Source organism: Cariama cristata, unplaced genomic scaffold (genome assembly GCF_000690535.1).
Source record: "Cariama cristata isolate BGI_N322 unplaced genomic scaffold, ASM69053v1 Scaffold41207, whole genome shotgun sequence".
Classification (NCBI taxonomy): Eukaryota; Metazoa; Chordata; class Aves; order Cariamiformes; family Cariamidae; genus Cariama; species Cariama cristata.
The window spans coordinates 1-11,623 of record NW_009627938.1 but is presented as its reverse complement, the minus strand read 5'-3'; the positions used below and the strand labels follow the sequence as shown (position 1 = coordinate 11,623).

The 11,623-nt window shown below is 46.0% G+C and overlaps 1 protein-coding gene across 1 annotated transcript; it reads right to left on the bottom strand.

The window, feature by feature from the left end:
- Positions 1-4,808: 4,808 nt before the first annotated feature.
- LETM2 (leucine zipper-EF-hand containing transmembrane protein 2) lies at positions 4,809-11,486 on the bottom strand. The gene is made up of 10 exons (XM_009704598.1): positions 11,440-11,486; positions 10,201-10,657; positions 9,898-10,041; positions 9,420-9,554; positions 8,759-8,962; positions 7,394-7,513; positions 6,659-6,769; positions 6,429-6,515; positions 5,620-5,694; positions 4,809-4,978 (listed from the first exon to the last, which is right to left on the bottom strand). Exons 1-10 carry the CDS (start codon positions 11,484-11,486, stop codon positions 4,928-4,930), a joined length of 1,431 nt encoding a protein of 476 aa, XP_009702900.1. The 3' UTR covers positions 4,809-4,927.
- Between the last annotated feature and the right edge of the window lie 137 nt (positions 11,487-11,623).

Below are 11,623 nucleotides of genomic sequence, written 5' to 3'. Positions count from 1 at the left end.
GAGGCAGAGCCACCCCCGCAGAGCCCCCACCCCCAGGGAGCCCTGTGCTCAGGTGGGTCCTTTTAAACCCAGAGCAGGAGAAGGGCTCCTGCCCTATAGCCGCCCTATAGCTGCCCTATAGCCTGCAGCCCCCAGAGCATCCCAGGCACCACCGGTAAGTCCTCCCCAGCTCTAGCGCTGGGTGTTCTTGTTCTTAATATTATTGTTCTCTAGGGAATGGTTTCTTTTTTTTGCCTAACCGAGGCTGTGAAAGGGGCCACGAGAGGGTTTTCTCCCTGCAGCTGCTTGCTCCTGCCTCTGCCCAAGCAGCTCAGCTGCTGGCAGCAGGGATTTCCCTGGAAATGTTGCTGGTGAGCGGCTGCTAATTCCCCTTGCTGGCTGTTGAGAAACTCAGTGCGGAGCTTTTGCCTCTCCAGAGGGCTGTGGGCATGGGTAATTATTTAAAATCCCTTGGTCCCAGAGTCAGGGGTTCAGATAGCCCAGCTCACTCCGCTTTAGTGACTCTCCTCCCTGTAGGTAGGTTAGAAAACAGGACAGTGTTGATTCTACAGCTCCAGAAGCAAGGATAGGAAAAAAAAAAACCACCCCTCTTCTCTGTGCTCCTGGCTCTCCTGATACCAGCCGGTACTGGGGTTGTGTGGCTGGCACTGCCGGGGCACACGACTCCACGCAGCCTTGATGCTGCTGATACGAAGCAGTAAATATTCCTCCCTGCAATCTGTGACCAAGTGGGCTCAGACCTCCTCAGGTTTGTACCAGTTCAAAAGTCAGCTTTTCCCAAGCCTGTCCCTGTTGGATTGTACACCTCGAGAGGTCGATGGCCTGATCCTGCTCAGCTGTTAGCGCTGCCGGCATAGCGGTCCATGTCGGAGGCAGCGTTAAGGCAGGGGAACGATGAGCCTGTTGTCGCTGTGCGGAAGGTTTGCTGGCTGCATCAGGCTTCCCCGGGCTGCAAGCCCAGGAGCGAGGAGCTTGGTGAGCTCTTAGGAGTGGAAGAAACGTGTCTGTGTGCTGGTGATGCTTGCACAGGGGCTCGCTTTGAGGGAGGGGTCTTGGGGTAGGACACAGCTCCGACACTGGTTCCCGGGCAGGCTGCAGATCCTGGAGATGTCCAGGCGTGTGTGGGAGCTTTGGGGAACCCATCTTCAACGTGCCTGTGTCCCCCCGACGGGCTGCCCTTGGGGGCTGTGGAAGGGGCAGGAGTTGGAGGGGGGGGGAGGCAGCATCTCCCCGCTGCCTGCCCTGCCCGTGGGCAGCGCGGCGAAGCGTGGGGCCAGCTCAGCAACACGCACGGCCCAGTGGATTTGTTTTGCTGCTGTTGGCTGGGAAGGATCTGGATGCGACGCCGGGGTCTGAGCTTTGAACCTCAGCTGCTGCTGGAGGCAGGGAGAAAACAGAAACCTTTGAAGTCTGGTTGGTGCTGAAAACATTTCGTTACGCGGCGCTAATGAATGGCTGATTCTGGGAATCTGCAATTCCTCAGCCGTGATGGGTGCCTTCGGTTGAGAGGGCATTTCTGGGTAACGCTCCGTCCTGTGGCTCTTAATTGCCCCTGGAAATACAAGCCATTTCTCAACCCACCCTTGCCTTCCCTGACACAGCCGTAGGGTTGTTATTGTAGGGTTGCGTGCAAGGACCAAACCCTCCATGCGCTGCTCTGTTGTTACAGGGCTGGAGCCAGCTCTTTAAAATAAGAAAGGGCTCGCAATGCACCTCGTACATGTGGCTTTTACGTGTCGCTTGGGGAGCTGGAGCTTGAACCCAGCAGGGTTGTTGGCTGGATGTGAGCCGGAGCAGAGAACTACACACATGGCTGTGCCCCCCGCGGCTCCGAGCTGGCGCAGGTAGCTCCAGATCCTGGGGAGCAAGAGGAACAGCAAAGTAAGATCTCGGTGCAATTAGGAATATGACTTGTTTTTACAGGATCTGAGTGGTTTTAATACTGGTTGCTGTATGTTACTTATATCTGGAGGCAGGATCCTGGCTTCGAACGAGCACCCAGGACGTGCAAGGTTTTGCATTTATTTTATTTTTTTTTAAAGGCTTTTGCAGGTTTCTATTTGGCGTGCGCTGCCTGTGCCCGGCCCTGCGATGTCTCAGCTCTCCAGCCGTGGGCTACCAAACAGCTCTGCCCGCTGCTCCAGGCGAGCCCACGGGGAAAGCCAGGGGGATGGAGCTGGGCAAGCACAGAGCTTAGCAGAAGGGCTCCCAAACGAGGTGGTTTAACACTGAGCAGCCCCATTTTGGGACTTTTTGGTCCAAGAATTGGACAGTGCTGCGATCTGCCGGTGGGAAGTGGCACAGGCAGTGCGTGGCCGTGGCTTGGTGCAGGACCAGCCCTCCCCACTCGTGTTCGGATTGGCATTAGGATGGATGTGCAGTGCTGAATGTGCTGCTGGCACAGCCCAGCCTCTGCTTAGGCACCAGTGATGGTTTCCAGCATGGCGAAAGCACCGGGTGGGGTTTATTTGTGCAGCTCCTGTAGAGACCAATTCCTTTATATTGTACTAGAAAAAACACGTCCCTTGGTAATAGTAATGCAAATATTGACTGCTGGCAAAGAACAGGGGCTTGGGGCAGCACGGCAGAGATGGAAAAATCATCGATAGTAATGGAATTGTTGTATGTATCTGCTAGCGTGGGACAGGGATCAATTCCTGCAGATTGCATTAGGATTAGCCAAGCTATCCATCCTACAGAGATGGCTCTCGAGCTGCAGTTATCAAACATCGTTTGCAAATGAACCAGGTCTCCAACCCTTTGGCTCATGGCAGCTGCTTTTCTACTTCTCTTGAAGCTCCGGGCATAGCTCCATGAAAGCACAGGCAACTTTGGCTTCTGAATCGACACAGCAGCTTCAGTGACTCGAAGATAACAAAACTCGTGAGTGCATGGCTGGCTGGAGTTGTCCCAGTCCCCACAATAACAACTTACTCAAGTTTATTTCACTGCCACTTCTTTTCTTTTGCATTTCAAACAATCCTATCTACAGTTACACTGAGCTTGTTTCCCTTATCAAAAAGACTTAACTTTCCTCCTGTCCGTGACGTTCTTGCTTTGATATGGTTTAGCGAACTTGGCTGGCTCCGCAAGCCCAGTTTGTGTGCTTTAAAACAGGGAGACTTTTCCCTTGCATAGCTCTTCCCACTTACCTTGAATTCAGGAATTCCATCTCACCATTTACAAGCTTTAGCTGTAATACAGAAATTAGTCGCGCTCTTTTGCTTCTGCACATCAACCTCAGTGCTCAACACCAGTGAAATCACGCACTGAACAGTTGTACTCGGCTCTTTAGGGGGTGAAATGCTTTTCTAGACGAAGCGGGCTCTGCAGATGTCAGGTCACAGTTCTGTTCCAATCACACCAACTGTCAGTGTTATCAAGGAGACAAGGCTTCTCTTAAATAGACAAGTAGCCAAAGGCTATTTTGTCTCAGTCAACAACATAATGGCTACCAGCAACATCTCATCCGTGCTACACAGAGGCAGGGGTGACACTTGAGCAATGGGGTTATTTTATTGAAATAACATTTGTTCTCATTTACTAACCACCAATTAAACACAAATATTCAGCGTTGCATACTGGCTGTACTAACAAGGCAGGGCTGCAGGTACAGAACTAAGAACACGGGACAACGGTAGCCGTCTTCCGCAAGCTGTTTCTGCATTGCTAGTAAGAGCCTGAAGTCACATGTTTAAAGTGCTGTTAACACCTGACCTTGAGATGACTGGCTTTTTTTGCGTCGGAGTGTTCTAAAGGCTGTCTGACCTCCAGAAAAGACATTTCATTCTACTTAGCACCAAGTCTAACCTTAATTTTACAGTAAGTATAAATACATATATTTAAAACCCATAATGTGAGTAATTTCTGAACATTTACATAGTACAGAGTAAAAAAATTAACAAATGCTAAAAACAGCTTTTCAGTTTCCTCCTATAGAGTCTACCCCCCAAAAAAACCCAGTCAACACTGGAGTGTGTGAATAATCATTTTGTAAAGTATACTAAGTCTGAGAGCACTTGCTGATGTGTAGCTCTGAGCCTGATAAAGTTTAACCAAGTCTTACATCAGACTTGAGAAATCACAGAATCGTTTAGGTTGGAAAGGACCTTTAAGATCAATGTATGTGGGTCCCCAGGTTGCTACCTCACATGACCCAATGGGATCCTAAAAACCTAAGTCTTTGCCTTCTGTAACGGTGTCTGGCGCCTGCTGCAGCTCTTGCTGATGAATGCAAATGCTCACGTGGTGGAAGCTGTCCTCTTCATTGCTCTGCTCTTGTCCAGCAAGATCTTAAGTCTTTCTGAACCGTTTAGTTCAGCCACACCACTGAAGAAAGTGCTGGTCCTCCCTTTGCTGTGATTATTCCCCTTAGTACAAGCGTGACTGTGAAATAAAACGGCTACTCGGGTCATTCCGTGCACTAGTTATTGGTTAAACCACACTAACTAGGATCAAGAGCTTGAGCTTCTAAAGCTGCAGCAGCAGGACAAGCTCCAGCTCTGGATACGTGGATATGTTCCTACAGAGGCTTTCAAACTGCAGAACGGGCTTTACTGGACATCCAGCCTAGCTCATCCTGTGCTTAGGCCTTTTTGACAAGGAAAAGCTGCCTTTCCTAAGGTTTCAGAGCACAAACACCTGTTCAGTAACAGCACAGACAGTAGCATCACTATTTCACGTATTTACAACGTAAGTTAAAATGGTGGGGGTAGGGGATCCAGTACAAATGGGAAGCTGGTGCCATCCAGATAGCTTTAGCATGGCATAGTTGCTAATAAGCTTGGAATAGACAGAGAGACCCTGGTGGGCTACTGACACCTTTCTGTGTAAAGTAGCCTCCTGGAAAATCACTCTTCTCTCTTAAGGAAGTGCAAAGATGAAAGTTCTTCTCTCCCAGTGTTAGACAGTCCTCACTGGCATCAGGCTAGACTCCATTGGCGCCGGCCTTGCTGCTCTGAGATGCTTCCATTTTAGTCTAGGTGAAAAAGAAAGTTGCAGATTTGAGGCAGGACCAATATAAATGCTTCCTGAAATTCAAAATTTTTTTTTGAAAAAGCTATCTTCCCATTTACTATGGGAAGCTGCTCTGTAGAGTAACAGCTGACTAAGAACAAAGTTCTTCAGGGTAAAGGAGCATTCTCCTGTCAATAAAAGTCAGTCTGGACTCCCAAACTTGCCTTAAGCAGGCTTCTAGGTGTAAACATAAGCAGCTAAATTGAAATCATATATTCACACAAAAGAAAATGGGCAAAAGGAAGGCAAGTCACCGTACAAATATTTTCACAATACAAAATGGCACTTAACACTACAGTGGTTCTGACAGAAGGCTGGTCTATCCTAGTGCTCCAAAGCATATTATTAAGGAAGAGTACAAGGAAAGGACATACTGGTAATTCCCCACATGCTCTGCTACCTTCCCCAATTTGACCGCAGTTTCTCAGTCAGATGTGGTATTTTTGTATTTAACAGCCCTCAATGCAGTTCTCGTCCACAATTTCTCCAGTTGCTCCTTGAATTTAACATTCACAGCATCTTGTAGCACAAATTTCCACTTTGTCTGTAAGTTGTGTGAAGAACAATCTCCTTTGGAAAGTCTAAGAATTTAGAAAAGCTTACCTCTTGTGGGGGAGGCTTAACTGACACCTCTGAGACCGGCAATTTCTCTGTTGGCTGAGATACAAATTCTTCCTTCTTTAAGGAAAAAGCACCTTTAAGTCACAAAACCCTCTCAAAAACAAAGCTCTAACTAGACCCTGTACAGTCCCCTCTTGCTTTCTGAATAAGGCTGTTCCCTGCAATGCATATTTGTGAAAGCTGCATGTCTCCATTTCCATCATTTCCCCTACGCAATTTAACAGAGCTATTTGGAAATATTTCTAGCAGTTGACACAATATTCTCCTTTAATTTCTGTTGCTGCTTTTATCAGCTTGGACTAATCTAAGGAATTCACTTCAGCCTTACGCTGAGAACCATATGCTCTGGCTTTTTTGCTCTAGATATTTTGGCTCTTTTTGTCCCAGACAACTCAGCCCAAGTTCACTAGGAGAGCTGAAAACAGGTCACCTTTAACTGGCTTCTCTAAGCTAAATGTACCTGGATTGAAGTCTCTGTATTTATGTGAATAAATAAAAACTTGGAAGCTTCTGAGTGCTCCTCTGGAAGCCAGTAACATGGTATTGAATAACCAGCTGTTTCCAGCAACAGGACAAGATGTCATTGTCTCTTAAGTCAGAGTACACAACAGTGAGGCTCTTGGGCAAAAAAACATGTACACAATGCAAGAATATACATTGCTTATGTGCTCTGTGCAATGGTGTCAAACACTGGGTTTTGTCTAGCTTTGGAAAGGTTTCGTCACATGCTCTTCCCAAAGATTACAGCACTACACACCCATTTTCCTACTTGTAGACTGTTGTTTTCTAACCCTTCTTCCCTGTAAAATTGGGGCAGGATCCACTAAGGTCTCTTGACCTTGAAGAACAGATGTCATGATTTCAGCAGTTTCCCCTGTCTACGGAAGAATATATAGTTCAGCACAGTTATAACTTCAGTCCACTTGGAGGATCAAAGAATAAGATTCATGTCACGCTGCTTCATTTTTATAATGTGTAATGGTTAAACTATTAACCTGAAAGTTTTATTCAAACCACTCACCTTATTTTGTGGAATCGGAACAGATTGGGGCTTTATATCTATTAAGCACAAGGCACGGGAAAGCAGGAGCAGAGAAGGTGGAACATTCTCTTTTAAATGCAGATCCAGCCACTGTTGGAAGAAAACAGAAGCAAAGTTATTTCATATTGGCTCTACATCAGTACTTACTCATATAGCACTCTTTGTCCTTAAAGATCTTAAGGCTGTCTTGAGTTTGGCTAATACAGTTTTAAGTTACCACACTGAGAAGAAATAGTTTCGAGGAGTGAAGAATACCGTATGGAATACACACTAGAGAGGAAGTTTCCAGCTACTAGTGAGGTACCAACATCACTAGTGACAAACAGCCACAGTGAAAGCTGAGTACTTTGAATTATCTACAACTTATCTGAAATACAGCACCTACAGCAGCATCTGTAATCTGTCTGAATGCTTACAAAAGACTAGTGTTGGCTCTACTACAAGTCTTGGCTACTTTAGAAGCTTAAAATATATTCTGTCCCTCACCTCCCCTTTCATCTTGCTTCTAGCTGGCCCTGATGCTACTCGGTTTTCTCTTTAGTCTAAGACAATCTGGATACTTCATGCCTTAAAGCTCAGCTCTGCAAGGGAGGATCCATCTAGAAACACTTGCACAAATTCTTAGTCAAACTGTGCCTGCTCTATCTGAACACTGCACGCCGCTCTGTCCTAGGAGAAACCTTGTCAAACAAGACGAGACCAGAGTGTACTTGCCTGTCTGAGCTGTTCCTTTAGTTGCTCCTCTGAGAGACCCAATGATCGCATTCCTCTGGCTCTGCATGCGCTCTGCAGTTCAGATACACTTAGGCCACTGACTCCTTCCTTGGCAATCATCTGAAATGAAAAGCAATGTTCCTACCTAGGCATAGAATAAGCCAAAACACCCTGATGGACCTGATGAGCTTGAGCCCAAAGAAATGTCTGTTTAGGTAAATGTGCATAAAATCATACCAATACGAAGATGAGACAGAACTGACTTTGTAGATAATTCTTTCTGTCCTGGAAAGTTGACAGTCTTCAGCTACAGAGGATGAGAAACTTTGATCCTGATTATTTTGGTTCCCTGCCTCCCCCCGCCGAGTACTGAGAATTTCACTTTTACATGTGATCCTACAGGTTTGAAGAATCCACTGAGAACCCACTCAGGTGATCCTGACAATTGGCAAGATTGCAAGCTTTAAAGCTGAACCCGTGGTTAGTTGCACGTGCCTTTCAGAACTGGTCACCTCGTACTAGCAAGAGGTTTTCCGGTCTTTCCTCCGTGTCGTAATAGGATTCTTAACACCACTTCAAATTACAGTTCCTACACAAGCACAAAATGGAGGCTGGAAGGGACTTCTGGAGGTCCCCAGTCCAATCTCCTGCTCAAAAGAGGGTTAACTTAACAAGTTTCTTTACATTGCTCAGCCTTTTCCATTTATGCTTTGAGCCTCTCTAGGGATGGGGATTTCACAACATCTAGACAACTGCTTCCATTGTTTACCCACTCACTGATTTTAATTTTTTTCCATATCAAGTTGGAATTTCCCCTGCTGCAACTCATGACCATTACCTGTTGTCCTTTCACTATGCACCTGTAGGTCTGGTTCCGTTTTCCAAATAACCCCATTAGGCAGTTGAAAATAGCAAACAGATTCTCCCTTGGCCTTCTTCAGGCTAAATAAATCCAGTCACTTTATAAGTTAATATAAACTCATACTGAATTCAGTTCGTTAAAATCTGGTGTTTCCATACAATATTTATTCCAGAATTGGAACCTCTTTTTACAAGTTAGTATGACTCCAGAATAAAAATATAAGGGTGTTCTAAACAGTGACAATATCTGCAGTGCCACAGTTGTCAGGGTTCACCAAAGGCAGCAAGGGTGCAGGAAGATGAACTCTCATTCTGTTTTCTTTCTGGAATCTCTCATGGGGAGAATCTGACTCCCATAAATATTAAACTTCACATTGGAGGATGGAGTGTGGGCAGTGACACATGCCTTATGTAAAGCAGGCAGTGATTCAGAGGGCAGAACTTGAGATTGTGAAAAGCATGCATTCCACCAAAGCAGTTACATCTGTGCTATTTTAAACTTACTTCATCATCTGCCTTGATAGTTCTGAGTCTCAGCAGAAGTTGAAAACGAAGCAGATTGTTGGTGCCAATGGGCTGCAACTCAAGCAATTTGCAAAGAGCTACCAACTGTGGCCGTTCCAAGTGTTCCAGGGTCAGTTCATCCTCAAAGAGCTTGGAGAAGCGTACGATCTCCTGGGTACTGGGTTGATGGCCAGTGTGACGAATCTAATGAAAGCAGAGGCATCGGGGCCAAAAAGCCAAATCAAAACTGAACCACAGTTTGTGAATCCTCTTACCCCTCTAAGGAAGAGGCCTTTCCTCTTTCTCACACTGGTATTCCTGTCTCTCTCTGGAAACAGAATGATATAGTTAAAAGGCCAAAGTGAAACAGTGCTCTTGAGCAGCCACTTACAAAGATTTCACAGGGCAAAACTTTCACTGTTGTGCCAGGATGGAAATCCTTGTCTGTACAGACAGCTCTGACAGATGGGGTCAAAAGTTAGTGTCAGTAGAGTATTAGCTGCAAGAAGGTATCCAGTTAACAATAACACTGGACAGGACAGCTCTGTGCTGCCAAACCTCTCTGCAGTCTTTGTACAAATCTCATATTCTCTGCCCAAAACAAGAGGACTAAAGCTGGTGTAAGTACTCTTGCTGTCATCCCCAGCACAGCCCATTTTACCTGGTGCACGTAAGAAGAGAATTGTTTTCCTTGTCCTGTATCTGCTTTGTTCCTCTTGGCCATCTCTGCAATTGTCTCCTGCAGGAACTTTGCTAACTCCAGCTTTGCATTCAATTTCTTTTTCTGCTTTTCTTCCTTCATTTAGGAAATAAAAGATAATTAGAAATTCCACTTGAAAATCAGAAGGGAGGGGATTCTGGGAAAGAGATGACATAAGACTTCAATACTGAAAGCAAATAGGCTTTGGTTACTGTAGAAAATGAAATTGCTGTGCACTTTCCTACTCATCACTGTTTACCGCACAATTTTCAAATTCTGCTGTCCTGTATAGGAATAAGCTAGGAACGTCTCACCCAGACCTGTGTGTGAGGCTGATACTCATTTACAGGAGCAGGCAGGAAACAACAGCTCTTTATGCAGTTGTACAGATGTTCTAATGAGCTGGAACACAGTCTACATCTTCAGAAAGGACACAAACCTTTTTTGACTCTGTCTCAAACGTCGAGGGCAGCATTTCAGGAAAGAGTTTCAAGAATACCGGTAACAGAAATTCCATGAAGGGAACAATGACAAACACCAGGAAGGGAACCAGCCGGAAGAGATCTGCGCAAGTTCTCAGCAACTGTACAGAGAAGAGCACAGCAGAAATTATTATTCAGCTAGACACAAAAAAAACCACATGTTCCAAAGAAGTGTGGAAACAGAGTGGATAAACTTCTTTCATCACAGTAAGCCTCTTAATGCATCATTTCAGCAAGTTGTTCGTATGTCTGGCACTTACCCTTCGTCTTTCCCTTCTAGTGAGGACCTGACCATGTAACAGTCTCCACACCATCCTGGCAGCCACCTTAGTGTCAATCCAAAGCAAGTGGAATCCATTGTAATAATGTTTCACTTCATCCGCAATTTTTTGGCGTAAAGACTTTTTTCCCACAGGACTCTCTATGACTTGTTTTGTCGGAGTTTTAGCAGGCTTCGTACCCTGCTTTACAGTACTTTGGTGGGGCGGAGGTTCATCTCGGAGCTCCTGATGCAAGCACGCAGACGTGTGAAACGTTCGCACAACTTTAGCGGGCGTGTGAGGTAGGCCAGTGCCCAACCGTGTGCAGTGCAGTGATGGCTGGTTTTCAGAGTCTCTTATGCAAGTCCAGTTTAAATGAGAATCCACTAGTTGGACAAAAGCAACTGCTGGAGAGTATGGAGAATTGAAGTGCGCAAGAAGATGGGAACCTCTGAAACTGGAGAGGCATTTAAGCAAGTAATAGTGCATTGTGGCTAACGTACCTAGGCTTTACGCACAAATTAACGTTCTTAGTGCCAAATTCATCTTGTGAATATGATCTTGTGGCTGCCTCAGTATCTGAGATCCCGATCCTTCAGCAATGGATAAAATATTGAGAATTTGTCCCATGCTAACAACTTTTCTCTTGGAGGAGAATAACTAAAGACTTCAGACTGCCTCTAGGAAGCCCTTCTACCTATTGCGTTGACTAAAATCTGGCAGTTGCACACAGAGAAAAACCAAAGCCCCTTCTCCTCTCATCAAGCATTTAGAACGGAGTTCTCTGTATTTCCTGTCCTCTCCCTCCCCCAGCAATGTCAGCTGGAAAAGACAAGCTGCAGACTGAAGAGAGGCAAGCGGGTAAATAGCTTGATCTCTTTTTGTAAAGGAGCTAAGACCTCGCAGACTGCTGTGCAGTATGACAACTGCTGAAATCCCTTAGTTTTAAATAAACCAAACTTTGTTCTTCTTAGGTTTAGCCAGGTAATCTTTTGTAGAAGTTTGTGGAAGTACTCCACAAGTTTAAAGCATTGATACTACACTGAAAGCGTACACTAGCAAATCGGAACAGCACCGGTCACCATAAATAAATCGCTAAAGAAAAGCGTTATCATGCCAGGAAGCTTTCTTGCTCTCTTAGGTGTGATTAGCCTCAGCCTGTTTCATTTCCAATGTAATACAAGGAACAACAGGAATACTATGGCATAGAGCGTCTATAAAAATCAATCCACATCCTACCTCGACCTGGCTATTGCAAGGACCATGTTACAGCTGTAGAAGGCCATGGTGCCACGGAGTCATCGGCTTCGGCTGGACGGGGACAGCGGAGGGACCCTCATCTCCCACAGCAAAGGCGAGCCGTCGGGGAGTGGGCGTCGAGCGCTGCGGCCCTCCGTGCCGCGGGGCCGGGCCCTGGCAGGCC

Excerpts from the sequence above, each read along its gene's own strand:
- LETM2 (XM_009704598.1), bottom strand. The coding sequence starts at position 11,486 with ATGGCCTTCTACAGCTGTAACATGGTCCTTGCAATAGCCAGGTCGAG. Across the intron at positions 10,658-11,439 it reads CTTGCAATAGCCAGGTCGAG|TTTCAGAGGTTCCCATCTTC; the intron begins GTAGGATGTGGA and ends ATGCCTCTCCAG. Across the intron at positions 6,770-7,393 it reads TAAAGGAACAGCTCAGACAG|TGGCTGGATCTGCATTTAAA; the intron begins GCAAGTACACTC and ends TTCTTCCAACAG.